This window comes from Dipodomys spectabilis, unplaced genomic scaffold, assembly GCF_019054845.1.
Source record: "Dipodomys spectabilis isolate Male_0828 unplaced genomic scaffold, ASM1905484v1 ptg000163l, whole genome shotgun sequence".
Lineage (NCBI taxonomy): Eukaryota > Metazoa > Chordata > Mammalia > Rodentia > Heteromyidae > Dipodomys > Dipodomys spectabilis.
Genome location: NW_024870840.1, coordinates 10,902,095 through 10,929,826, shown reverse-complemented (window position 1 = coordinate 10,929,826; position 27,732 = coordinate 10,902,095). Strand labels below are relative to the sequence as shown.

At 40.2% G+C, this 27,732-nt stretch overlaps 1 protein-coding gene across 15 annotated transcripts in view; it reads left to right on the top strand.

Annotated features, from left to right (window-relative positions):
- Anks1b (ankyrin repeat and sterile alpha motif domain containing 1B) overlaps positions 1-27,732 on the top strand; it is a 946,206-nt gene that overhangs the window by 654,808 nt on the left and 263,666 nt on the right. For all 15 annotated transcript variants that reach the window (XM_042693313.1, XM_042693310.1, XM_042693321.1 and 12 more), the window contains one exon: positions 9,742-9,894. In XM_042693313.1, the coding sequence (XP_042549247.1) occupies positions 9,742-9,894 (153 nt within the window). The remainder of the gene's footprint in view (positions 1-9,741; positions 9,895-27,732) is intronic.

Sequence of the window (27,732 nt, the reverse complement as noted above, 5' to 3'; positions counted from 1 at the left end):
AGATAGATAGATAATAGGCCAGCACTTCTTAAGTGACTGTGAGTATACTCACTTTTGACCACCATGTAAATAATAGCCTTTGTTCTGCCCTATGCAGGCAGAACACAAATCATTCATTTGTATGCTGTTAAGGTTGGCTTCATGAAACATTGGTCTGCTTGAAGAACTCCAGTGGATGATATTATTATGCATATGCCCAGAGGCTCTGAGAAAGGACATGGTTTTTAAACATCACACAAATAGAATTGCTATTCCAAGCATTTATTATCTTCTGAAGACAAGTCTGGGCAACTTTTTATGGTAGTTGTTGTTGAGACCAAAAACATGTAGAAGATTTTCCTGATGGATAGTAGCATTTGGTTCCTGTTTTAAGAGGAAAGCGGTATGCCATTTTAGCCACCAAATAGCTGTATAGATGTTGAAAACCATGAACTGGCAGAGGTGGGCGGGGGAGGCCTGTATCATTTTCCAAATATAACTCACATCCCTGGTAGAGCTTGGAAATGTGAATGATGGTGAGTATTGTTCAGCGTCTTATTCTAGTTGCAAAAAAAAAATCCTCTGTTCATCTTGAATCTGAGCCCTTGAATCATAAAAAGAGCTTTGGAACAAAGAAATAAATCAAAACAAATGATGTTTAACAAAGGGCTCTAGGGTCAACAAAGATTTTAGAAATGAAAAGACAGTAGGAAAAAAGCATTTCTTTTCATTGAAGCTTTTTAAAAGCACACTATGTACCAAAGGCTTCAGGGAGAAGTACAATACCATCATTCAGGAAAATCATCCAACCCTAGGACCATGTTTATGTTTGATCTATGTAGTGCCTCAATGGATCTTATTTATAACCCATGGAGGTCTTACCTGGAAGCCTGGTGTGCTTAAGTGATGCTGCAGGTGGAGTGTTAGTCTAGTCCCTGTGTTTGCAGATGAAGCTGACAAGTAAACCATTTGTATTGCTTGCAGGCAATAAATTGTTCTATAATTGTTGCTGTCACTTTCTTTCCAATCATTTATTCTTATCTGTGTTGGCAACTTTACTCATTTAATTTGTGGTCAGTGCACCACCTGGGGCCAAAGAGGGTGCCATCCCTGAAGGCTAAAGATTAGACTGGTGCTTCTGACTGTGCTGTTAGAAGTTGGTCACTCGTGTGTCTTGAAAACATTTGGTATCTACACATTTTCCATTCATTACCCCTTGAATTACTTCTAATTTACTCCATGATCTGAGACTTACCAAATTAGAGATGTATCAAACCTTCTCTGTGCTAGATCCTAATTCATTTCTCTTATTCATGAAATAAGAACTCATAGGGCATTAAAAGACAAATGTCCAGTCTACTTTCCCTTTATTCTTCAAAATGTAATCCCTCTTTGCTCTTCCCACCCCGTGCCTAAAACTGGGAGACCTTTTTGTTTGTTTGGTTTGTGCAGGTCCTGGAACTTGAACTCAGGGCCTAGGTTAGAGTACTACCACATGAGCCACAGCTGCGCATCCAGCTTTTTGGTGATTAATTGGAGATAATAAGAGTCTAATAGACTTTCCTACCCAGGCTGGCTTTGAACTCTGATCTTCAGATCCCTGCCTTTTGAGTAGCTAGGATTACCCTGGCACCTGGCAAGCTGGGAATCTTTTAATTGTCTAATCAGTCTAGGAACTCCACATCAATGAAACTTCATTGGTGGCCTAGAAAACCATAGAGGGTTATTACTCTGTGACTGAGTCCATGGTGACATTTAGACACAGTGCTACTACTTCTGAGTGTTTTGATTTCTATTTTCTAGGAATTATATCCATAGTACAGTCTGGTTTTTAAAACAAGGGATTTTTAAGCAGCAGACTTTTTTGTACTCAAACTTCTTCCTTACCACAGCTACACAATACAGGACCTTACCAAGCCTTGCTTCCCAGTAAGGCACAGCATATTAGTCCTTTCAATTCCCACAGAAGGAATAGCTTTGTGTGGAGTACCCAGGTGCTCAGACTCCAGAAAGAACATTTTCTCAAAGATCATCTGAAACTCTTCACAAATGAGATGATGTATGTGAAATCACTTTAGACTCCTCAAAAGTCCCATATAGTTGTTAGGTATTATTATTATTATTATTATTTTGTTTGTTTGTTTTTCTCAGTTGTGGGTCCTGAACTCTGGGCCTGGGTGCTGTCCCTCAGCTCTTCAGCTCAAGGCTAGTGCTCTACCACTTGAGCCATGTCGCCTCTTCTGGTTTTGTCTGCTTGAGTGGGTCTGAGGAATAGAACCCAGGGCCTCATGCATGCAAGGCAAGCACTCTACCACTGAGCCACCTTCCCAGCTTCTACTATTATTATTATTATTATATCTTGATCAATGTTACCCCTTTCAACATGCTCACTCATGCCTCTCCTACCCATCCCTCCCCTCACTCTTCTTATTTTTATCAAATATACATTGGATTCTTGACCACATTCTCCCTTTCTCCTCCTCTTCATTTCTATATACCCTTTGACCCCACCCAACTCCTTTCAAGTACTCAGTTACTGGTCTTAGGTGATGCTCTTATTACCGACAGTGCTATTCGTCTTGTAGGCCATTGTTCCAGCAATGTTGCATAGCCACAGAAACCTGATGTCAATAGGTAGACTTTGTTCTGGGATGCCATGCTCAGTGGATCCGCCTTTCTCTTTCATGTTCAATCAGTCTTTTAAGAGCCATTGATGGAACAGCACAGTGATGTCCAAGCCCAGTCCTGTCTAAGCCCAGGTCTCACCGCCTGTGGGAGATTTGATCCTCACACACTACTTGATAGACTTCCTTTTCAGACTTGGCAACACACTGTCTGCTGGCCCTGCTTGTCCTGGTTTATTTTCAGGGCGGCTGTTAGTCTGAGTCTTGGGTAGCAGCAGGACAGAGCAGAAGAGGCTAGAACAAGAAACAGGAACAGAGGGAGGTTCAGGACAGTATCAGCTGCGGGCACCACAAAGCCTATCAGGCAGGAAGTCTGAGACTACAAAGCACACACAAGTGTGAAAAGAGAAACTGCAATGGAAGGCAGCAAGTTTAAGCTGCTGGTCTGGCCTGTGAGTGCTCTTGGCACAGGTAGGCTTCATCAATGCTAGGTCTGGCTAGGTGGCCTGTCACACACATAAAAGCCCCAGAAGGTCACAAAAGTACTCACATAGGAGCATCTAGCTTTCACCAAGTATAGCTAGCTCACATAGTTCACAGACGTGTCCACTGTTTTAATACACAGATTGCTAATCCCAAAGTTAGCTCTGTGTTATTCTGGAGAAAGACAAGCAAACTCTCCAAGCAAATGACGAGCTTACCATCCCGATCTCTTAGTACAGGCTCAGATTCATTTCCTTAGGACTCTGAACTTCCTCAACCCTCAGTCCTCATTCTTTCCCCATATCCATCCCCTTTCCTTTGTGTTTTCTGAAGCCTTTGTCTCTCTTCTTTGCTTCCCATCAACACCCCCCAAAGAAGTTCAGATTTCACTTTCTACCCCCTCATCTCACACTCCAATAAGATGCTACTTAAGACTCAGGCTTCTATGCTCTTCCCAATTAAGATTCCCTGTGACCTCCTTTCCAGCTCCCACAAACCATCTCCCTCCTCTCTCATCTGATCAGATTTCACTGTGAGATCCATCACCACTGGCCATGCTCCCTTGAAACTCCTTCCTTCCACTGCCCTGTTTGCCTTGACTGTTTCTGTTCCTTTTCTTTTATGTTCCTGACCTCTTGGGTGTAATTTATATCTTTTCCTTATGCACTGGAAGTGCCAGCTCATTGGTAGGCCACACCTCTTCTCACACTACATGATCAATCTCATCCACACACAAGTCCAGCTCTCACTTATGATGGAAATAACTACCATTTATTGAGGGCCTCTCTCTGTCTGATACTGTGCAACTCTACTTCATTATTTTATTGAATACATATGACCATTCTCAAAAATAGCTATTCTTTTTAATCTTTTATCTGATAGCCAGAGCTTGGCAAGGTGAATAGCTTATTCAAGGTGGGACAAATAATAATTGGGGCAGCCAAGACTCCCATCTGTACTATTAGTGATGCCAAGGTCATATGACTCCCCACAAATTTAAGATGCCATTCCACAGCACCTTTAATTTCTCATGTCACAAAAGTACTTAGGTCATCTTACATTTGTCTTATCTTTCCTGACTGAGAACTTTTTTTTTTTCCTTGGGTCCAGTCGTGGGGCCTGAACTCTGGGCTTGGGCTCTGTCCTTCAGCTCTTCAGCTCAAGGCTAGCGCTCCAGCACTTGAGCCACAGCACCACTTCCGGCTTTTTTCTTTTTGCTTATGTGGTGCTGAGGAATCAAACCCAGGGCCTCAGGCATGCAAGGCAAGCGCCCTACCACTGAGCCACCTTCCCAGCCCCCTGACTGAGAACTTTACCAGGTATCCAGTTATCCAAGCTAGAAACTTGGGAGTCTCCAATATTTCCTCACTAATCTATTATCACAAAGGCACAATGATGTGATTAGTAGAAAACTGCCATCAAATGTAGACAAAGGAAATTAAGCTTCTTTAGTGACAACAGATATAAATAATGAGAGCTACACAAAACAATGAACAAAGCAAATACTGTCAAGTGAGGGGACAGACTCCTTATAAATATTTTACATGGACTAGCCTTATTACATTTTTGAATTCAAGGAAAGACCAGGCTTCCCAAATATGGTGGTTTAGAGAATAGCACACTTATAACTCTCATTTAACAGTTCTGAACTGAGCAGCCCAGGTTTACCAGTTGACTGTACTCTGCAATTCTGAAAGGATCCAAGGTCTTTGCTCTCTGTCTGTCTGTCATCTTCTAACTCATTGCTACTCAAAGTGGTCCCTGGACTGATAGCATTAGTATCATCAGTAAGTTTCCTAGAAATGCAGAATATCAGATATTCTTTCAAACTTACTAAATTGCCATGCTAACAATATTCCACCATGAGATTTGTGTGTGATGAAGTTTCAAGAGGCATCTCAGTGGGGCATCATTTTGTCTGTATAGTCAGAGATGGACTGCAGGCTCTGATATTCCAGGCCCATGGGAAGCCAGAAAGAAAGGAAGAGGGAGGGAAGGGAGAGAAAGAGATAAGAGGAGGAGAGGGGATGAGAGGAGATCATCCAGAGCAAAGAACCTTTTTTAGTTACCTGCTAAGTTTTCATTAATAGCTATAGGCTCATATTCTCATAACAGCAACCAGGAAATAAAACCTCATATGTCTCATCTCTAGTTGGACAGATGTGTGAAAATCTGTTACAAACACTTCTGTCTGCCTATCCTACGTCTCTCAGATCACAGAGTGTGCCTGGCTCCTCCACAGTACCACGGGCCTGGCGGCTCGGGAACTACCTCTTCTTAGCCCTGTCTTGCCAGATACTCCTGCTAACTTGAGAAAACAGTTACAGTACTACCTCTAGGTGCTGCTGGAAGTTACAGAAAGAGATATGGAGACAGTCTGACCTTTAGTCTATGTGTCCTCTTTCTGTTTGGTCATTGGGCTTATTTTTTTTCTTTATTGTATCAATAAATCAGATTCTAATTTCAAATAAATTTGCAAATCATGGTATTGGAAAACATAGGGATGACTATGTAAAAGAGCTTTGAACTCATTTGGCCAAAAGTATCACTTTAAAGCTGGCAACACTGAAACCTAGAAAAGGTGAAGCAATTTTCCCATGCTTATATAGTCAACACTATCGAGACTTCTGGGTTATAAAACAAGCCCATTGCATTGATAATACCTATCATTTGAAGACTCATGCTACCTGGAAAAAGAATAATACCTAGCTTCTTGGTATAGGGAAGTTTTAAATGTTACAAATGCTACTGTTGGGCCATAAAATAACCCTAATTTTTTATAACATGGAGTCTTAAATACAGATAATAACAAACATAAACGTAATGGAGACCAAGCCACTGAAATGTTTGTCATTTTATCTTCACGTTTTCATTAAATAGCTTAATAAACATTTAGAAAATACAGACTGTGCATGAGAGGCTCTGCTGGACCTGAGGGAACACAGAAGTGACTAATAACCTTGTTTTGTCAGGGACATTCTCCCAAGATTTTCGAAAGAAGGAAGAACTCTATTCAGTTTTTCTTATATGCCAAAAATGTGGTGATTTACAGCAATGAAAACAAAAAATACTGTGTATTTTTCTTACTCATGAGACTTGCAATCAGTTGTGATTCAGATAACTCCAACTGGACTCTCTTGAGCTCCAAATTTCACTCCAAGCTTTAGGTGAAATTTAGCATTTCTCCATAAGTCTACTTCTTTCTTATTACCCAGTAGTTGTTAGCCTTAGAGGACTAACATAAGAATAACAGACAGACAGACAGACATGTGTGTATAATATATACACACATACACACATTATATATATATAATATATATACTATATATATATATTACACTTTTCTGTATGGGCTCATTAGGAACTATAAAAACAGCTATACAGGGCTTGGGTATAGCCCAGTGGAACTGTATTTCCTTTGCATGCATAAGGTCAGGAGTTTGATCCCCAGCTCCACTAATTTAAAAAAATATGACTATACCTTATTTCTTTGCCAAGTGGTGGAGGTACATGGACCAGTGAAGAAAACAGACACTGAGAGAACCAGCTTTTAAGCTAGAGATGTTTGTTTGTTTTACTTATGTTGATGATGTCTGTAGGGTGTTCTAAAAAACTATTGGAATTTGTATCTAAACACTCACAATGAGAAACCAGTCCCTGACAAATAAGTCCAGAAATAAAAGTCAAAGCATAACAAACATGGAAAAATTGTATTAGCCCAGATACACCTTGGCCTTGCACAGTTCATGTTGGGGAGTGGTTAGCAATTTAATGACTGTTCAGGTACATACATGGATCTAATCACATTTCTTGGGGGTGCAAATAGCAGAGTTATGAGAGATTAATATACTCTCAGTTGAGGAGACTTAAAAGAGGCTGGGTTTTAGGAGGATTAATATAGAAACAAAATGTAAGCTAAAGGAAAGGTGGGAGGCCAAGTGGAAGGTTTTTGCATTAGCTTTTGCAAGTGCTAACAAGAACCTAAACAGGGTAGTGGCAGTAGGAACAGAAATAAAGGAACAGATGGGAGAGTTGCTTTGGAAGAAATTATTGTGCAGCACAGTAACCATTCTGCATATCATTAAATATGTGTCAAGTTAATTTTGTAACTTCATTTGGCTCTAATGGTTTCCTCTCCTCAGGTATGCAGAGCCTTCATAAATTTATTGGTCATCTGTTCACACAGTTTTAATTAAGAGTTATAACTTCCATGTAAGGGGAAACTGACTCTTCCGTTCCCTACTATTTCCACAACATTCATCAGAATAGACACTGAATAAGTATTGAGTATGCAGATGAATGGATACTTCCCTGCACAAATCTGCATACCTGTTTCACCTTGCATACCAACCTTTTCTATTTTTCACCCTCCTGCCAAATATCTCCTTCCCTATCACTTCTTTAAGATTGGTTTTGTCTACGAGGTATAACCAGATTACTAAGCAGTTTGTGTTCAGTGAGACACTAATATAATTATTTTTCCAGTCACTGCCTTCAACTAAAGTCAGATAACTTCCTCTTTGCTATTTCTTAATTTGATCTCAGACATATCTATTAACTTTCTCATTATGTAAAGTATTGAAAACTCAGTTTGGATGCAGTTTAACTCCCAGCTTCATCCCCTTCCCCCTCCAACTGTGGCATCTGACCTACACTAAGTTTAGGTTTTACCCAAGGGATGGGTCCCAGTCTCCTTTGTAGTTTCAAATTCTCTGGTATTGCAACAAGAAGAACAAAGGATGACCAAACTTCGTTTATATTTCAGTGGGTTTATTTTTTCCTGTCTACTTATGTGCTTCTGATCCTTTATTAAACCCTAACCAGTAAAAAAAATTTCAGTGACAGGTGGCCACTGAGTGCTCTCTCAAGAAAAGATGCACAAGTATTTGGGGTACCACTGCAATTTTGGGGGAAGGTACATCTGACTGGGTCAAATGAACTCATCAAAGCTCTCCAAGACTAATTCCAGATGGTCAACTTCTTGTGTAGGCTAACAGCAAGAACTTCCTACTAGGCTGTTCATTTCAACTCCAGTGTTCTCTTCCTTCCTTCTTTCCCTTTCTCCACCTATTTATTATGTCCACTGGGACAGCCAGGCTCCTGGGCTGGGGTGGGTGTGTAGGATAGTGCAACCACTTCTCTAAAACTCCTGGCAAATATTTCTGGGATTGTCTACAGAATATAAAGATAGTGAACACTTTTGAGCCTCCACTTGGAATTCTGTTCTCAAATTTTACACATACATAACACTCAGCTATTTGCGCATACCACTGAACTTTATTTTGCAAAGCCTGAAGTTACCATTTACATTTGTAGCTACTATATAATAAACACTGTCATGTGGACAAAGATTCAATTAATAACTAAAGTGGAACTGTCAATGTGAAGGGAGTTTAGACTGCAGTGCAAGTAATGGATTGCACTGTAACTTTACTTCAACATGGAGATGTGGCTGGGGTGTGGAACAGTGGAAAAGAGGAAAGCAGAAAAGGTAACTTTAACATGAAAAAAGTAAGGAGAGAGAGACAGAGAGAAACAGAGAGAGAGAGGGAGAGAGAGAGAGCGCTCTGCACATTGACAGAAAGCTTAACACCCTGAAGATTGCAATCTGAATGTCTGATGCCCAGGCTAATCTTTGCTCACAAGTCCGAAACACATAGATTTCCATTAACATTTATCTCCTTAAAGCTGGAGGAAGAGGAACGTCTGTGCTGCACGTTAGCTCTGGTTCAGCGCTGCCATGAGGAACTTTAATGCAGGCTGCTACCAGGTTGCTGAGGGGCGTCCATCCTGCCCACTGCAGCTCTCCATCTAAGGCCCAGCAAGCAAAAGCAGCACACGTTTTGGAAGTGAATCACTTCAAACACCAAATCCAACTGAAATTCCAAGTAAAGGTTAAAAGACTAGAAAAATCCATGCAAAATTTTAAGCTCAGAAGTTCCTCTTGCTTAAATTATTTTCACATTCCAGTTTAAACTCAGAAACATTATGTCGCTGTCACACTTCTTTGTTCTCCTAAACTATTAAAAAAAAAAATCCTGTATATAGCCGACAAAAAATAGGAGCCTGTCTGCCAGCAAGTTCTCTATTCACGTCTGACATATTGTAGAGCTGATGCAAAACACGTGGTCTTAAAACACTCAAAAACCTCTTTTTTTAACCAGCTTACCACAGCAGTGTGTTGCTCAGCATGTTTGCATACCTACAATGCATGTCTTGATAAGCATGAATTCTCCTTGGATGTTTAAGCCATGCAGTATTTTCACACGCACTGATGATGTACCTAGGAGAGTTATCATTTTTACATTACAAATGTACTTCCTTGCATCTTCAGCATCAAATACCTCCCAACTAACATCGTTTTAAATTCCATCCAACAGAATGTCAATAAGGTCTGCAGAAGAAGTTTGACACATTTCATTCCCTCAAATACAGAGTTAATTTAGCAGCTAAATTGGAAATTTCTGGGTGTATTTTTGAAAACTAATTCAGCGTGAAAATTACTAATCATTTAGAATTGGGCATACAGCATTTTCTTTTTCCTTATTTCTGCATCCAGAAATATCCGTCACTTCAGCTCAGATAAAAGCATTCTGTTAGGGAAACATAGGCAAACAGTTTAAATTAATCCTCATTATGATTTTCTTAATTACAGATGAGACCAATTGGCCATGATGGGTATCATCCCACCTCCGTAGCTGAGTGGCTGGATTCCATTGAGCTGGGTGATTACACCAAAGCCTTTCTAATTAATGGCTACACGTCGATGGACCTATTGAAAAAAATCTGGGAAGTGGAACTTATTAATGTAAGTAGATCTCTTACTGACACCTTAGCTATTCAACCTTTGCTAACTGAAATTTTGTTGTGAATGGGTAATTTATTTCTTGATGACTGTTTGAACATCTGATAACAATTTACAGGAATACCTTGTGTTTAAAATATTTGCATCTCAAAGGATCATTACCTTTTGAAGTTTTACAGTAGAGGAATTAAGACCTAAGTAAGACGTGAAGAAAAGATTCTCAGGATGTTCTGTATTTGCGAAACAATAACAACTTCCAAGAATTTGGGGGGTTTCCATTTTAGGAAATCTTGTCATTTTATGATATATATGTGTTAGAAAAATACTCTCTCTTACTGATCTTTGCTCATATTTACTGGGAAGATTTAAATGATCACTTTTTTTCATTTTCTATCTCATATTTCTTTGTCTTTATTCCTCAACTACATGCACAAACCCATACTTAAGAGATTTTTTTTTGCTCTTCATAAATAAATGTCTGTACACCAAAATTACAACTTGGTGTCCAATTTCATATTGCCTTTAATTTATTCATATACTTGGCACAGATTTTCTATAAATGCTGGCCAACATATGTTGCTATGTTTTCAAGGCCAAAGAGATCAACTAAATCTGCATAAATGATATAGATACCATCCTCACTTCATTTTTACTTCTGCTATTTTCTAAAGGCATCAATAAAGGAACAAGGGAAAAGGAAATGTAAAATAAACATGTGTCTGAATTCTATTTAACATTATAAATGCTTCTTTTTAAAAATGACAGAGACAAATTAACCTGTAAGAGAATTTTTAGCTTTTACTTTCTAGTGATTGGGGGAGGTATTTGTAAACTGAACAGTAAAGCAAATAAGTATCTTCTGCTTCCAAACTCTTGGTTCTATTCTCTATTCCATTTTTTTCTCTCATGTTATTATTTATTCTAAAGTGCTTGCCTTTGTTATTACTGTTAGCTAATTATTATTATCTTTTAAAGTCTTGTCTTAAGAAATAATATCTTTTCTACATCATCTTAAAGAAATTGTTCTTGATTCCAAACATATTATTAAAGCTTGAAAAGTCTCAGTGCCTTAAGTAAATCTTAACATTTGGCTTCCTATCCCATTAAAAGCTATTCGAAGGAACTTACTGTCTGACCAAAGCCTCCAGTTAACTTCATTCTTAGTCTGTATGACAATGGAACCAACTAACTATCACTTTCTGGTTGTGTCAGGCTAATATTTTAGTTGTCTACCAAAACTTGACACTCATCTTAGACATCCATTAACAAGGATATCATCCTTAGATCAAGCAAAAAATAGTCCAGCCAAACAACAGTTGCATCCCTGTTTAATGGAATAGCTTCACAATTACCTCTATGTAAAATCTTTTGAATAAACCGGCTCCCCATTAAAGAACAAATCTGACAATAGGTATCAGATGAATCATTCACCAGACTTGAATTATCAGTAACAAGATGGGTTCCAATAGAACTCAATAGAGACATGTTTTCATCGAACCAAGGATTATTTGCAACATGAGTCTGTTGAAGTCCAGGTTCCTGAACTAGTGCTGAAGTAATGAGCTTGCACCTTCACTTTCCACAGTGCTGGGGCAACCAGTGGTCTAGCAGTCCCTACAGTCCAGTGACTTACAAGGACAATTATTCTGGAAAGACTCTTGGTTTCCCAGGGCTTGGGAACTAATGGGAACCACTTTTGACACAGATGGCCTTTTCTACCCATGCTGGCTCTTCAAAGATTTTCTCTTTAACTAACCCTTGCTATAATATAGTGTTACCTTGGAAATCCAGGGAGAAGTGCCTGTTAGACATGTTGTATCAGAAGTTGAAGCACAGTCACTATGTTTTAGACTTCAAGGCCAACCTCCTTGGTCTTGAATAACATCTGTGTCTACTACCAAGCAATATTTTTCCTTGAAGTAGACTGATCGAATTTAAATATCTTGTGGCATCTATGTAGACAAGTCATACTCTTAATGATGAGGCTTTGTAAGTAATTTGACTCGGTAGTTATCATTATTATGGACAAAAATTAATGTGAGCCTTTAGACTTGAAAAATTGAAAACAAAAATTTTAAGCCAGGCACTGGTGGCTCATATCTATAATCCTAGCTACTCAGGAGGCTACAATCTGAGGATCTCAGTTCAAAGCCAGACTAGGCAAGAAAGTCCATGCAACTCTTATCCCCCATAAACTATCAAATAAAGGGGAGGCTGCAAGTGGAGCTATAGCTGAAGTGGTAGCGTGCTATCCTTGTGCACAAGAAACTCAGGAGACAGTGCCCAAGCCCTGAGTTCAAGTACCTAGACTGGCACACACACACACACACACACACACACACACACACACACACACACACACACACACACACACACACACACACACCCCAGTGGATATTTCATTTGATGTTTGATGATTTATGGTTGTTGGGTTTAAAACATGGAAGAAAGACAATACTTGTTCCTTTTGGCTCACAGAGCTTTTGATCTCAAATTCTCCAAGACTTGTTTATTCTAACTAATAATAGAAGGCAAATTCAGGACTTTTATTTACCTCAGTTATGAGGAAGGTAAAGCAAGTTATCCAAATCTAGGAGATAGTTTCCTATAATATATGGGGGCCAAATAATCCAATGCCAGGTGCCCATAATTCGTTGTGTTCTTAGTCTAAAGGGGAGGTGCAGTCACCTTAATTTCGTGTGAAGCCTTTTAGTGAAGTTTCCATCCTAAATCACTGAAGAGTTTTCAGGGAACTTAATTGTTCCAGTAATTGTTATTCACTGTAAAGAATGACAGTATTGTGTTATTTTGTATAATATGAAGAGGCACTTAGGCATTGAGCTTTTGTGTTTCTCCTCCGAAGACTATCCTCTTCTGGTCTCACTGTGTGTGAGTATCTAGAATCCTGTATAATTTGTCAAATCCAAGTATATTTTAGATCTAACTTCTGCATATCAGAGAGATACATCTCTCTGGTCTTGACTTACCTCACTTGACATGATTTGTTCTAGTTCCAACCATTTCTCTGCAAATGTCATTATTTTATTCTTTCTAATGGCTATATAAAATTCCATTGTATATAAGAATCACAGATTTTTTTATCTTCTCATCTATTTGGGGGGATGTAGGCTGTTTCCATATCTTGGCTATTGTGAATAGAGCGGCAATTAACATGGGGGGGGGGAGGATGCACAGATCTCAAGGGTAAAAAGGTAAAAAAGTACAGCAGTGGAGCTCATGGGACACTGATGAACGTGAACTGTACAACACATGGGTGGAGGTGGGAGGGAGGGACTGGGAGAGAATGAGGGAATGGAAGACGCTCATTACCTGATTTGTATCATTGTAGTCCCTCTGTACATCACCTCTATAATAATAAAGTAAATTAATATTTAAAAAAAAAGAACGAGAGGTGATACCAGTTAACTCTAATGCAGAGGTCTCCTGGTGGAGGGAAAACAATGAGAGATGAGGAGACACTGCTGATATGATTGTAAGTTCACTTCAGCATCATTAAATATGTCAATGTCACATGGTAGCATGTTTTCTGTACTAGACAAATACAAATATATTCTCATGAGTATGAGCCAATGCTAAGTATTTCAAAGAAGAAATGAAAATTAAGCAACATTGTGATGGAAAAGTTCAGATATATTTGAAATTGTAACATTTAAAAAAATCTCCAAAAGACTTTGTTCTTTGTGGAGTACATTATTATCTTCAAAAATCAAGGTTATTTAAATAAACCAATAGTTACAGAACTATCCAAAGTGTTAGGACAAATGAGAGTTGTAAAACTCTTACGATCAGCATTGTCAGGGAAGAGAGTCCATATACAGAAAAACCTTTTTTTTAAAGACATTTCATTTTTAATTGTTTTTATTTGTTTGTTTACTTTTTAATTTATTTGGGAATACTGGGTTTTGAACTCACTAGACAGATACTCTACCACTTGAGCCATGCTCCATCCCAGAGAAACTTTTAGGACATGAAGTATTGCCAATTTTCTAGGGCCCAGGTGTGTCTCAAATTAGAACATGAAATATAGGCCAGTGGTACTTGTCTTTAGTCCTTAATCTGTGCTTTATATTCAGAAGCTGATGTGTTACCAATTGTTCTGTTCTGCCCCTGTGTCCACCACTACCATTAATAACATCATACCCTCGCTTTTATATTGGCATTTTAGTATTAAAATATGAATATGTTGGGAGCGATTGCTGGGCAGTTTATTCCCTCTGCAGATACTAGCTGGATGAATATCCAGTTTGAGTTATTGTCTCTGCAAAGATTCATTAAAGGACTTGATGGCGACTTGGCAGTGCAGTGGTACATCATTATTTTCTCAACTCAGTGGTTACTCAGAACTGGCATCTGGTATTAGCAAGTTTGCACCATAGCTCCTGTGCTGTTGGCTTCAGTAGTCTCGCACGGAGAAGGCTAATAGGCTGGAAGGCTCTATATTTCCTCCATGAAATGTGTGTGGGTTAATTTTGAAATTAAAAATAACTACCTAAGGCACATGCAAACGGCCTGTCCCACAATTTCTTAACAAAAATATCTTAAAATTGTGAAAAATGTTTATTTATTTTACTACTGTAAATCTACTAAGGAGACTTTGGAGAAATCTCAATGTATATTCATTTTCTTCCCATTGGTTTTGTCACTGCTATATTTACCAAGGAAATCATTGTAACCTAGGCTTCTTTATATTCTATACCATTGATAATGATAAAGTACCTTTTGGATAGAAAGAAAAGTTACAGTGCATTCTGAAAACTCTGCTCATAGGTATGAAATAGCTTTTAAAATATAACTACAGTCGTTGACCTTTTTAAAACTACCTCGGGGTAGAAACAAATGAAGTAACTAAGGCAGCAATACCCATATGCATCCTATGAAAATTATTTTATATCCCATGGAAATCACTGGAAATTATTTTTGCAACAGTAAATTGATAGATCATTTTCTTCTTGCTTAATAGTTGCTGAAACTATTTACATTCATTTAGGACTGTCAGGTTGCTTTTCTTTCCTAATGTTATTGATTTCATTTCTACCTTTCCAGGGAAATTCAGTGTTAAGCTCTCTACTGGACTGATACTAATTTTCAAAGGAAACTTGCTAATCTTGTATTAATTCTTTGCTAATGTGAGTTTACTTGCTTTAAATGCTGTAAAGATAGCATCTTATGAGTATCAGATTTAGACCCATTAGTTGCTTTGGTGGACTTTTTTCATGATCAGCATTATAAACTCATACTCCTGTCTACCCTACTCTTATTTGCATTTGTGTGTGTGCATGTGTGCATGTGTGTGCACGCACGCTTAAGTATTAGATAAAAGCAAATCAGACCTTGTGCTCACAACCAAGATAAATAATGAGTGACTCTGAAAATTGCAGGAGTGGAATGGGGAGGATGAATGCTCTAATTTTATTTCCAAACCACTTATTTTAAGTAAAAGGTTATGCCTTCAATACAGGACATTAATAAATGAAAAAATATTCATATTTCCACACCAGGGAGACTACATTAGTCTACACTTCAAATATTAACAACTTTAATCAAAGCCAAAGGGTTTAACTAAGTGTCCAGATGTGTACAGGAAACTTTTTAAATTATCTGTGGATTTAACCACTTTATTTATACCAACATATATTACAACCAACTCATCAGACACCTTCAGGACAGCTAGACACAAAGCTCAGCTTTAGGGCTGGGAAGGTGGCTCAGTGGTAGAGTGCTTGCCTAGCATGCATGAAGCCCTGGGTTTGGTTCCTCAGTACCACATAAACAGAAGAAGCTGGAAATGGTGCTGTGGCTCAAGTGGTAGAGTGATACCCTTGAGCAAAAGAAGCTCAGGGATAGTACTGATACCCTTGAGCAAAAGAAGCTCAGGGACAGTAGCCAGGCCCTGAATTCAAACCCCAGGACTGGCCCAAGAAAAACAACAACAACAAAGCTCAGCTTTAGATTTGTTCATTCCTTTATCAGGTAAAGCTCTAGAACTCCACACCCTTACCCCCTGAATCCGCATTTCAACCTCTCCCATGATTCTCTTGAAGCTTCCCTTGTATTACTCTAGTTTTACAAGTACACTTTTATCCCCTTATGAGATGAACAACTTCCTCCCAAATGAAGATATATACTCACCCATAACCTCTAGCCCTGTCTATCTGGCCTGGAGGTTAGTGCCAAGATGTCCACCATCATCATTTCCACTATGTATACCACATGTCCACAATTATTATACTACTTGTCCTAAACTGAGATGGAATTGTACTACAGTGAAAATGTTCTTAACTACTAAAGTCTCATTGGAAGCAATAAAACTTGGAAACAAAACCAAATCTTCTTTGCATTTAATGTGAATCAATGTTCTTGCAGTACCTCAGGGCCAAAACTGTGGAATAAGTATTAATAAAGTGTTGATATCAGCATTGATAAAGCATATAGCAACAATGGAAATAAATAGGCATGGGGAGGGGCTGAAAAACAATCATCTCAAACACTCAGCAACAAGGAAACTTGTGATTTATCCGTCTCAGTGCATGAACAACAATCATGTTCTGATTATTCAGAAATTTCTATCCTAATTTTTTTTTTGTTTAATGGACATCTGCTGTATCCTTAGCCATCAAGATTTCACTCATCAAGGGATGAGAAGGGTAAACAAAGGAGGAGGCTGCAATGCTTGATAAGAAATGTACTCATTATCTTGCCCATGTAATTGTAACCCCTCTGTACAGTATGTTCACAAAAAATAAAAATAAATAAAAAGATTTCACTCATCCTTCTCCTGATTACAATTAAAACTTTCCAGTGGCTCACACCTATCATCCTAGCTTCTCAGAAGCCTGACATCTGAGGGTTAGGAGCCAGATGGGGCAGAAAAGTCTGTGAGACTCTTATCTCTAATTAACCAACAAAAAGCCAGAAGTGGGGCTATGGCTTACATGAGGATCAGCCTTGAGTGAAAAAGCTAAGGGACAACACCCAGGCCCTGAGTTCAAGCTTAAGTAATGGCACGAAAACAATAAAGTAAAGCTTTCCAAATTTCCTCGGAAGAAGCAACCACCCTTCCACATGCCATTTCTGAACAAACAGCCTAGATCTAAGCCAAGGTCAGCATGACACCTTTCCCTCCCCCACCCCCCCCCCCCCCACAAAGTGTTTTGCATCAGGACCAACTACATAATTTTAGGACCCAGCACACACACAAAAAAGAAAGAAAATATGAAGCCCCTTGTTCAAGAATCATTCAAATTAAAGAGAGCAGCAGCATAACATTAAAAAAAAGAAAAAGCACAGGGGCACCCAACATGGCGAAGCTCACATACCTACATGGTCTTACCCTTGAGGTCTTCATGTTTCTGTCTGATGTCATTTTTCTTTTACCTGAAAGATTTCCTTTAACATTTTCAGTAGTGTGAGGCTACCAAGTGATAACATCATCAGCTTTTGTACAACTGAAGACTTAATTTTATATATATATATATATATATATATAATTTTATATATTTTTATTTATATATCATTATATATATATATATCATTTTATAGAAATAATACTTTTGCTGGGTATAGAATTCTAGGGTAACATTTTTTTTTCTGGTCCTGAAGCTTGAAGTCAGGGCCTGAACTCTATCCCTGAACTTCTTCTAGCTTAAGGCTAGGGATCTATCACTTGAGCCACAGCTCCAGTTCCAGCTTTTTAGTAATTAATTGGACATAAGAGTCTTACGGGCTTTCCTGCCCAGACTGGCTTTAAACAGTGATCCTCAGATCTCAGCCTCCTGAGTAGCTAGGTGTTGACTACCACCACCCGGCAAGGGTGACTTTTAAAGATGTGGATACACTTCTTGTATACCATTGCTAATCAAGTGTCTTCATATTCTTGTTTCTCTGTACCTAGCATGTCTCCGCACACTCACCCCCATCCCCAGTCTACACTTAATTCTCTTTTACACTGGCATTAGCAATTCGTTTATGCTCTATATTAAGAAATTGCTCTTCATATTCTTGTGTGTGGAGTTCTTGGGGCTTTGTAGATATGAAGTTGGTAGTTTTCATGAACTTCAGAAATTGTGTGGGCATTATTTCATAAAACATTGTTTTCTTTCCTCCCTACCCCTCCCTGCCTCCTTCCTCTTCTCTCCTTTAGAAACTCCAGTTGCATGTGTACTTGGCCAGTTAAAGTTGGATAACAGCTCACCAAGACTCTATTCATTTTTTAGTTTTTTTAAATCTACCTCTATGACTCATCCTGTTAAGTTTCTACTGCTATGTTATCATGTTTACTGTTTTCTTTTGCTAATAGTCTGCCCTTAGTACTATCCATTGTATTTTTTCATTGCAGAGATTGTAGTTTTCATCTCCAGAAGTTAGACCTGAGTTTCTTTTTATATTTCCATGTCTTTCTTTAACAATCTCAATCTTTCTTCTAACGTGTTTTGACCATATGGGGTCCAGTTATGACTATTTTAATGTCCCCTGTCTTCTAATCCCAACATCTGTGTCCATTTGGGCTTGATTTTGGTTATTTCTTATTGTTTTCTGCATGCCTAATTATCTTTGATTGTGGGCTGGGTATTTTGGGGTTTCCATCAATATACTTAAGGAAGTTTCTTGGAGACACTTGGATCCTTTGGGGGCTTGATTTTAAGGTTTGTTAGGCAAAATTAGTGTTGCTTAGTCCATTGCTAATACTTCTTCCATTGAAGCCAGATGTTCTGAGTATTGACCCCATGACCTTGAAAGTTCAAGGCTTCCTAATCTGAATAAGGTAGAAATTATGCCCAACTTTGTGTGGGCTCTAAGAGGTCTGGCCATCATCTTTTGGGGAATTCTCTTAGCCTGGCCTTGTAGTTTCCTCACATGCCGCTGCCGCTCAGCATTCTTCTCGCCAGGAGTCTGTCCAGAAAAACCCTAGCCCCCTAGCCTTTCTGCCCCTCAGCTGCGTCTTCTCCATCCAACCTGTCTTCTTGCTTCCTTCTGAGTTCCTCCTCCTCCCAGTGCTGTGATCCAGAAATTCTCTCTAGGTAGCAAACTAGGGCAGAGTCAGCTTCATTTTGTTTCCCATCTCTCAAGCCTTTGTTGCCTCGTGTACAATGTTGTGGAAACTTGTGCTTCATCTATTTTGTCTGGAGTGTTCATTGTTCCAGGTGGGAAGAAAAATGGTGATTCCTGTTCCTCCCTCACAGCCACAAGCTGAAGTCTGCGCTCCTTACAATAATCCATGTAGGCAAGAGCCCCATACCTAAACAACTGAATCAAGCTCTTATGTGGTAACACTTGGGTGTCTGTGGTTTTTTAAAGCTTTCTTTCTATGAGGGAGAGTGATAGAGAGGCTGATTCTGTCCAAGGTATGTTGTATGCGTGTCAAAATGAAATTCCCTTGTACTAGTAAAAAAAAAAAAAACCGTGGAAAAAAATAAAAAGCCTTCCACGTGGTTTTCATGTACATCAAGGTTGAAAGCTGATGCTTTAATCACTGGGGAGCCATTATAAGGATTTTAAGCAGAAGAATGGCATGATCAAAAACAGTAGACAGGGCTAGAAGTGGATACTCTTAAGAAAGAAGAGCCAACTATGAAAGAAGGAAATGTCATTTACAGCTATATCTAGCAGTAGCTAAATCTAGCACCAGTGTTTCACGTGGGAAAACAAGAATCCTACATATCTTCCTAGAACCTTAGGGCATCTCTCAATTAGAAGGCCACAAATACAGTCAGTTTTCATCATTTCAATGCTGTGTATGAAGAAGAGGAGAAATTACAGTCAGTATTCAAAGGCACTAAGGGAAAATATAACACATTGCAGAAATGCTTTTCAACAGTGGCCACAACTGCTTCAGTCTGACCCTTGAGCAGTTTAGCCTGTGTCCCATGGGAAATGTACTTACATGGGAGGACAGTGGACAGGGACAGCCCTTGTCAAAGGAACCCTCTGCTCTTCCATTACTGTCTTGGAATCAGGTCACTCTGCTTTGAATCCTTTATGCACCCGTCAAAATGTGACTTCTTAAAAAGGGCCACTTATACTCTTCAAGACTCAGTTTCTCTTTTGATCAGCAGAGGATAAAAATAACCTGCCCTGCTGCCTTCGTGATCGTGAGGCTCGGAATAAAATGACAGCCTACTGCTATCCGTCTCTTTCACTTCTCTCCCTATTTGAATTTCCTTTTGCTTTTCTCACTACCATCCCTGGCTCCTACCCAGACTCACAGCTCGCAGGACACAATTTAAGCTGCCATTTGCTTCTTGAATCCAGAATCCACCATGGGACCATAGGTCACCCCGTCTGATGAGCAAACTCTAGTCTCCAAGAATTGCTGCTCAGCTTCTGTCTTCCCTCACTCCCCATGCAGCCTCTTCCCCCCACCCTGAAGTCTCAGCCTCCCTACCCATTAGGGATCATCTTTTCCTACTAGCCTTGTCCAAACCCTCATGGCTTCACCCCCCTCAAAATCTTTCCCCTCCTGGAGTGGGCACCTGTAAGAGGAAAGGCTCACTAAGCTTTTTACTTAGCAATGTTCAAGAGGAAGCAAAACATCATCTCTCTCTTTTCTTTCTGGCTATGCTTAGGTATAAATTTGCAGGTATTTTCCCTTGCCCCAAATACATAAGAACTCATCCTGGACCCTCCGCATTGTCCTCAACCTACCCAGACCTTTATTCTCAAAGCAGAAGACCCTGTAGGCAGAGGAGGATGCTGATTCAGAAGTGAGGACTGTACTCATTCTCAAGTCATCAGACAACTAATAAGCCTAAGTTTCAGCTTGATGACCCATCCATGAGAACTTCTGGCTTCTTTTTGAAGCAATTCAGGAGTTCCTTTTCACTCAAACTTTACTTTTTAAATCCTTAATATCATCCATCAAATGAAATCAATTCTTTTATTTCTATATTTTGCTTGGAATTTTAATATGGCCTAAGATTTTGTTGTTTGAAAGAGTCTTTTCTCAAGATGTTTAGGGCATCTTTTTTTTTTTTTTTTTTTTTGGCTGATTGTGGGGCCTGAACTCTGGGCCTGAGCACTGTCCCTCAGCTCTTCAGCTCAAGGCTAGCACTCTACCACTTGAGCCACAGCGCCACTTCCAGCTTTTTCTGCATATGTGGTGCTGAGAAATCGAACCCAGGGCCTCATGCATGCAAGGCAAGCACTCTACCATTGAGCCACCTTCCCAGCCCTAGGGCATCTTTTTTACGAAGGAAAATGCAACTAGACTGCTGGAAAATTATTGCAAACTGCCTCCCTCCTTCTAGAATACTTGAGAAGGGAAGTAATCTAGTGCAGTATTTAAAAGTGTAGAAAATAAGAGGAAAACATCTTCCATAAATGCAAATATACAAATGAAATGCAAACAAACAGCTTTTCATGCTACTTTGGTAGAGAAATACTTTGAGCTCAACTTGAGAGATCAGCTGAGATTATGCTATAAAAATAAACCTCTAGTATTGGATAGAAGAGAAGTATTTTTCCTAGAGAAAAACTATTAAGAAGTTTGAAATCTAATAGACAAGCTACCATGGCAGAGATTGGCAATAAATAAAGATTCAGAGTGAATCACCCAGGTTAGCACTGTCATCCAGTGTAAGATGTGTAGGACTGGTATACATCATTATGGAAATAAGTAGAAGCTAAGGAAGAGAAATAATGAGGTAGATGATTTTTGTAGCTTAAGATTTATATCTGTTTTAAAGATGTTTAAGGGTTGCCTGGAGTTTAAATTAAGCTATTTTAGTAAAGATATGTATTATGTTAAATTGTAAATCTGTGGTTTCAAATTCTTTTTGAACTCAAGGGAAGAGCTATTAGCTTGAACTTCAGAAAGCATGCAAATTCTTTATAGTACAGGCTTTATGCCCAGCACCCTACTGCCACCTGGTGGCCATGTACCTAACATACAGAACAAGTTACTAAATCAGAAAGCAATTTCTTACATGCAGAAACTAATTGCAAAACCAATTATTCCATGTAAGTTTTATATTAATTTATGCTTCTAAAATTTAATAGATAAGGAGTCAAAATGTTTGTATATATTCAAACACAAAAGTCAAACACCAGATAACTGTTTGAAAAATATAACAAGCTTTACAACGTTGGTGGCGGGGGGGGGGGGGGGGGGGGGGGGGGGGGGGGGGGGGGGGGGGATTGGGTGGTGGGGAGATAGGGGGGAGGTAGGGAAGGGATGTGAAGGGTAAACAAAGGAGGAGGCTGCAATGCTTGGTAAGAAATGTATGCATTATCCTGCCCATGTAATTGTAACCCCTCTGTACAGTATGTTCACAAATAAAATAAAATTAAATTTAAAAAATATATATATATATAAAAAAACCTCTACCATGCATTCTGCCAATCAAATTAATTTAAATAGCAGTACTCCTTCAAATATAAATAGATTGTCCAGTAGTATATTTCTTATCTTTTTAATGATTGATTTTTATGGAGCAGATATCTTTTTTAATTTGTGTGTGTGTGTGTGAGAGAGAGAGAGTGGCGGGGGGGGGGGGGGGGGAGCGTGGGGTCTGACCTCTGGGCCTGGGCGCTGTCCCTCAGTTCTTCAGCTCAAAGCTAGCCCTCTACCACTTGAGCCACAGCGCCACTTCCGGCAGTTTTTTTCTGCTTATGTGGTGCTGAGGAATCAAACCCAGGGCCTCATGCATGCAAGGCAAGCACTCTACCACTGAGCCACCTTCCCAGCCCATGGTTACATTTCTTATCTAACTTGTTACCCCTCCCTCATTTTTTTCCCTCTTTCCCTACCCCTCAGTCCTCCCCCTCAAAGTTTGACAGATCATTTCCAACATACTGTCTTGTGAATATCACGGCTGCAAAGGTTTCCTCTTTGCCCTTTGTCTCACCATTCTGTTGTTCCTTTTCCCTTCCCTAGTTCAGATAAATATATATACAATACCCAGGATACCAAAATCGAACACAGTGACAAATGTGAATTGAATCTTTCTATTTTTTAAGAAATACATTGTATACTACTCATATGGGAAAATGGAAATGTTTTACAGCCTTTCCCCTAAAGAGTTTCCAAGCCAGACATCTGTCCTAGCTACTCAGGAGGCTGAGATCTGGGGATCAAGGATCAAATCCAGTCCAAGAAGAAACATCTGTGAGACTCGTCTCCAGTTAACCACCGAAAAGCCAAAAGTAGAGCTATGGCACAAGTGATAGAATTCTAGCCTTGAGAAAAACAGCTGGGGGACAGTGACCAGGTTCCCAGTTCAAGCCCTAGGATAGGGGTGCGCGCGCGCGCACACACACACACACACACACACACACACACACAGAATTTCCAGACTCATATACAAGCTGTAAGAGAAATGTTGAGTGTAAACTAGGCATAAATGAAATCTCTGTGAAAGAAAGTGAAATATGTCAGACACTTGGATCTATATAAAGAAGGGAGGTGTTTTGGAGAAGGAACAAGTAAAGATAAAACAGAAAAACGTTTGTCTTATCCTCAAAAAAATAACCTCTGCATCTGCAATGGGCACACAAGGGGTTTTCCTCACAAAGTTGGTAGTGGCGAGTGCTGGGCCCAGCGAGTGAGTCACGGCAGCGGTGGTGGCAAGCACACGTTGGCAACGCAGTCTTTCAGGGTTTGGAAGACATCAACCACACTTTGTGTAATTGAGATTCTACTTTAGCCACCTCACTTAACCTTTTCTACGCTTCCATTTCCTTGCCTCTGAAATTTAGATAATAACCTTATCTGTTTTCCAGATAATATTGTCAGGATTGAAGAAAATAATCCTTTGAAGCATTTTGCACAGTGCATTGCAAACAGAAAGCATTCAGGCATTCAAGTTTTGTTTAAAAGAGGCAACGCAAAGGGTCAGCTTCCAGTTCCTACGTTTTATAGGAAGTATTTTTGGATATCCATTTTCCCAGCAATATTTTATAACAAGCTGGGCAAAAGTGTCTTGGCTGAAAGTGCCTTGGGATCGCACGTGAGTCTGGTGGACAGCAGTTTAGATTAAACTAGGCTGGAAATTTCTTCTGATCTCAGCTTGGTCCCTCACATCCAGCACTTGGCTCTGGTTTGTTGGGGTAAGAGAGTGGATAGATGTGAGAAATCTCCACTCTGAGAACTGGTCGGTACTTCATTCTCCCATCTTCTGGCGGGTGAACTTAGGCATGTCTGACAACCAAGTCAAAGCGAAATCAAAACACTCAAGTACTGGTTTAAGCCTCTAGTTGTATCACCTGCTAGCGACTGGCAAAGTCAGGATCAACTTAGAAAGGAACGATTAAATCACCTCTTCATAAGTGAAGATGGAAATTCACATAGATGGCCTGGGTGCAGGGAAGAACGAAGAATTGGCGTCATCAGTGCAAGGAATCTACCACAACTTTTGTTGCTCAGACAGGATCTTGTATGCAACACAGGTAGACCTAGAACTGTGTTGCCCAGGCTGGCTTCAAACTCAGGATTCTGCCTGCTTCTGCTTTGTAAGTGCTGAGATTGCAGGCATTCACCACCATGCCCAACCAAAGTTTGGATCAGAGGAAAAGGAGAAAGGACTTCCACATTCTGGATCATCCTGTAATTGTTAGTAAGCTCCCATCAGGCTTTGTGGGATGAAATCATCTCAGAAACCCTAAGATAACCAGTCAGGTTCAACAAGAAAAATAAGACCAAAAGAATGAGGGACAATATGAGGCGGGTTAAGTGTATGGAAAATTAGGGACTCAAAAACCTCAACCAGCACTCAGTAACTAGAGACTAACACCTTAGATGCTAAACACACTGCAGGATAATGGAGTCACCAAGCCGTTAAAAAGCTGAAAAGTTGTTTGAGTTCATTGACCATCACACTAAATTATTTTCGAAAATTAAACTCTGAAGTACTTGCCAAGTGGAGAAATCATTTCCATGCCTTGCTCAGCGATTTGTTACACGTCAGCTCTGCTCAAAGTGGATATGCAGCAAATGTGTTCTTTTTTATAAATTTATGGTGGTTATAGAGGGGCTATGCAAAGGGGCTGCGTGTACACGCATCAGGTAATGAGGACATTTCCTTTCGCTCAGTGTCATCTGTTCCCTCATTCTCTGCCATTCCCTCCCTCCCATCTCCACCCATGAATTGTGTAGTTCACTTTTATCAATATCCAGTGCGCTCTACTGCTGCACTTTTTCATCCTTTTTCAGATTCTGTGCACAAACATGTTCTTAATGGAATTCGGTTCTTGGGTTAATTAAATCTTCTGGACAGGCTCAGAGTCTACACATGATAACAATGATGGGAGTTTTTGTACCTCCTCCGCCATCTTTCCCTTCATTAATTCCTCTGTTCTCAGACCTGCTGCCCCCAATGTAGTGCCCTTGGACAGTGTTCCTCGAGGCAAGGTTCCAACTGGCACCTTCAAGATGGCTTCTGCAGACAGGGCTAGGGCTTTCTTTCCACCATGGTGTAGCTGTATTTTTGTATTTTGTCTGCTCCTTTATCCCAGACCCCCAGAATGATAGCTAGCACATGGAAAGTGGCAAATAAATACTTTGTGATTGAGCTGTAGGGACACTTGTGAGTGTGTCCTCGTGAAAGCTCCACAGGCGTTGGTGTCTGTCACTCTAGCTCAGCTCACCTCGCCTCCACCAGCTGGGTACGGCTGTCATCCCCATTTTGTAGATGAAGAGGACTGGTATAAAGTTTTGAGGAGAAAAGCTGCAGGCAGTTCCTGATAGTTGATATTCATTTGTGTCCCGTTCTATGAAAGAAGTTACAACAGGCTAATCTGACCCAAACACCCATAGTCCCTTCCTTCGTGTTTCTAGCCTCACAGAGAAATCCTCCAACATTGCTAGGTAGGATAGCTGCTGTATGTAACTCCATTTCTTCCTCCAGACAACCACTGGATAACACATGTTGCTCAAGTAAACATAGATGCAGTGTAGCAATACACTGCTATTATAACCCCAGGTTACCATTACAAACACAGTACATGCACAGTCACACACGCGCACACACACACACACACACACACACACACACACACAAAATGGAGAGAGAGAGAGAGAGAGACAGAGAGAGAGAAGGTGTCACTTCTACTTTCCAAATGCCAAAAGTGAAATATGAGCCTCCCGTCAGAAATTAAGCTAAAATAATAATAATAAAAAAGACCTGATTTATTTCATCCTTTGGTCTTTGGAAGTCTGGATGGGCAGGTTCAGGCAGGAAAGCTCAAAGCAGACTTCAGAAGGTATCCTTTCTCCTGGAGTCCTCCTCAAATAGATAGGTAAAGAAATACATCATTCCTGTGGACCTGGCCTGAGGCAAGGAACGCAAGCGACAATGAAAATGCCCCTGGAGAGAGTTCAGTCTGTCAGTCACGCTCACTTGCTGTGACCTCGTGTGATAGGATGGTCAGCTGATGCTTCACCTCACCAAGCACCGCAGGACTGGGGGCTTTGGATGTAGAAAGTGGAAAAGGGGAAGATGTAGGGCAATTTCAGAAACACAAAGGAGCACCAGCGGCTGGGGGAGGCTGCAAGATGGCAGAGTGTGGGTTAGACTGTGTTAGTTGAGCTACATTCAAGTTGTTTTCTTCCTTCCTCTCAGCAAGACACTTGACCTCAGTAACCGCTTCCATGTTTGTACAAGTTCATCCACTGTTGCCAGACAACAAACCCCTTGACAACCTGACTTCTGAGGGCTCCCCTGCATGTCCACCCCCAAGGGCCCTCACGAGGTGCTGAAATGTATTCCCCGAATGAGCTACTGCCAGAAGAAGGGTGGGAAAGACAGACACGGGAGTTCTGAGAGAAAGAGTCATTAGAGACGAACTTCACTGACAGCCTGCAGGGACTAGTAGTGGCTACCCCTAGCAACTTTGTGCGACTCCCAAGCTCTCTCCTTGCCATCTCTAGTACTGCTACCTGCCAAGATGCCTGGCATGTCAGGTAAAATGCTTAAGTTTAAGGAAGTGAAGGCCTTGAGTTCAAATCCCAGTACCATCAAAAAAAAAAGATGAAATTTGTTAATCATTTACTATGCCAGGCACTGTTGTAGGCTGTAGAAATGCCACTGGGAGCAAAACAAAACCAGCAGAGCTTCTGTTCGGGTGGAGTGATATTCTACAGAGGTGGACAATGAAGATGTAGCAGATAGATCTGTCCATGCCTCATACTCTGTATGAAACATAAAGCAGTGCATACTATGAAGACACATAAAACAGGGGGAGGGTCAGAACGTGAGTAGATCTTAAGGATAACGATGAGAAACAATTCTTTAAGTGTCACTGGGTCAGGTGCTGGTAGCTACTCTGGAAGCTGAAATTCAAGTAAGGGTCATGGTTTGAAGCTGGCCCCTGGGCAGAGAAGTCCAGCTAACCATCAGAAAGCCAGAAGTTGCACAGTGGCTCAAGCAGTAGAACACTCCAGGCCCTGAGTTCAAGCCCCAGTACTGAACAACAACAACAATATAATAATAATAATGTGTCACTAGGCACATGCCACTAGCAGCATTCCAGGGAGCAGGAAAGCCAAGTACCTTGAGGTAAGAGCACCTTAGTCTGATTCTGATTGGCAGAGGTAATGGCATGAGCAGGAAGGAAGGCTGGTAGGCAGTGAAGAGGCACCTATCGAGGGGACTGTGAGCCAGGGAGGGATTGAACTGTATTCTGAGAAAGGGTGTGTGAGCATCAGAGGGGATTTTGATAGACTTGATTTGGTTTAAGCTGTAAAGGCTGGCTTTGATTGGTACAGAAAAATACAGGTTCTAGGCATGAGCAGGAGGAAGGTTAGCTGAAACTCTCCCAATAGTTAGGACAAGAAATGGCAGTGCCAGTACCAAAGTATCTGTAGTAAAAGATGAGACCATCTGATTC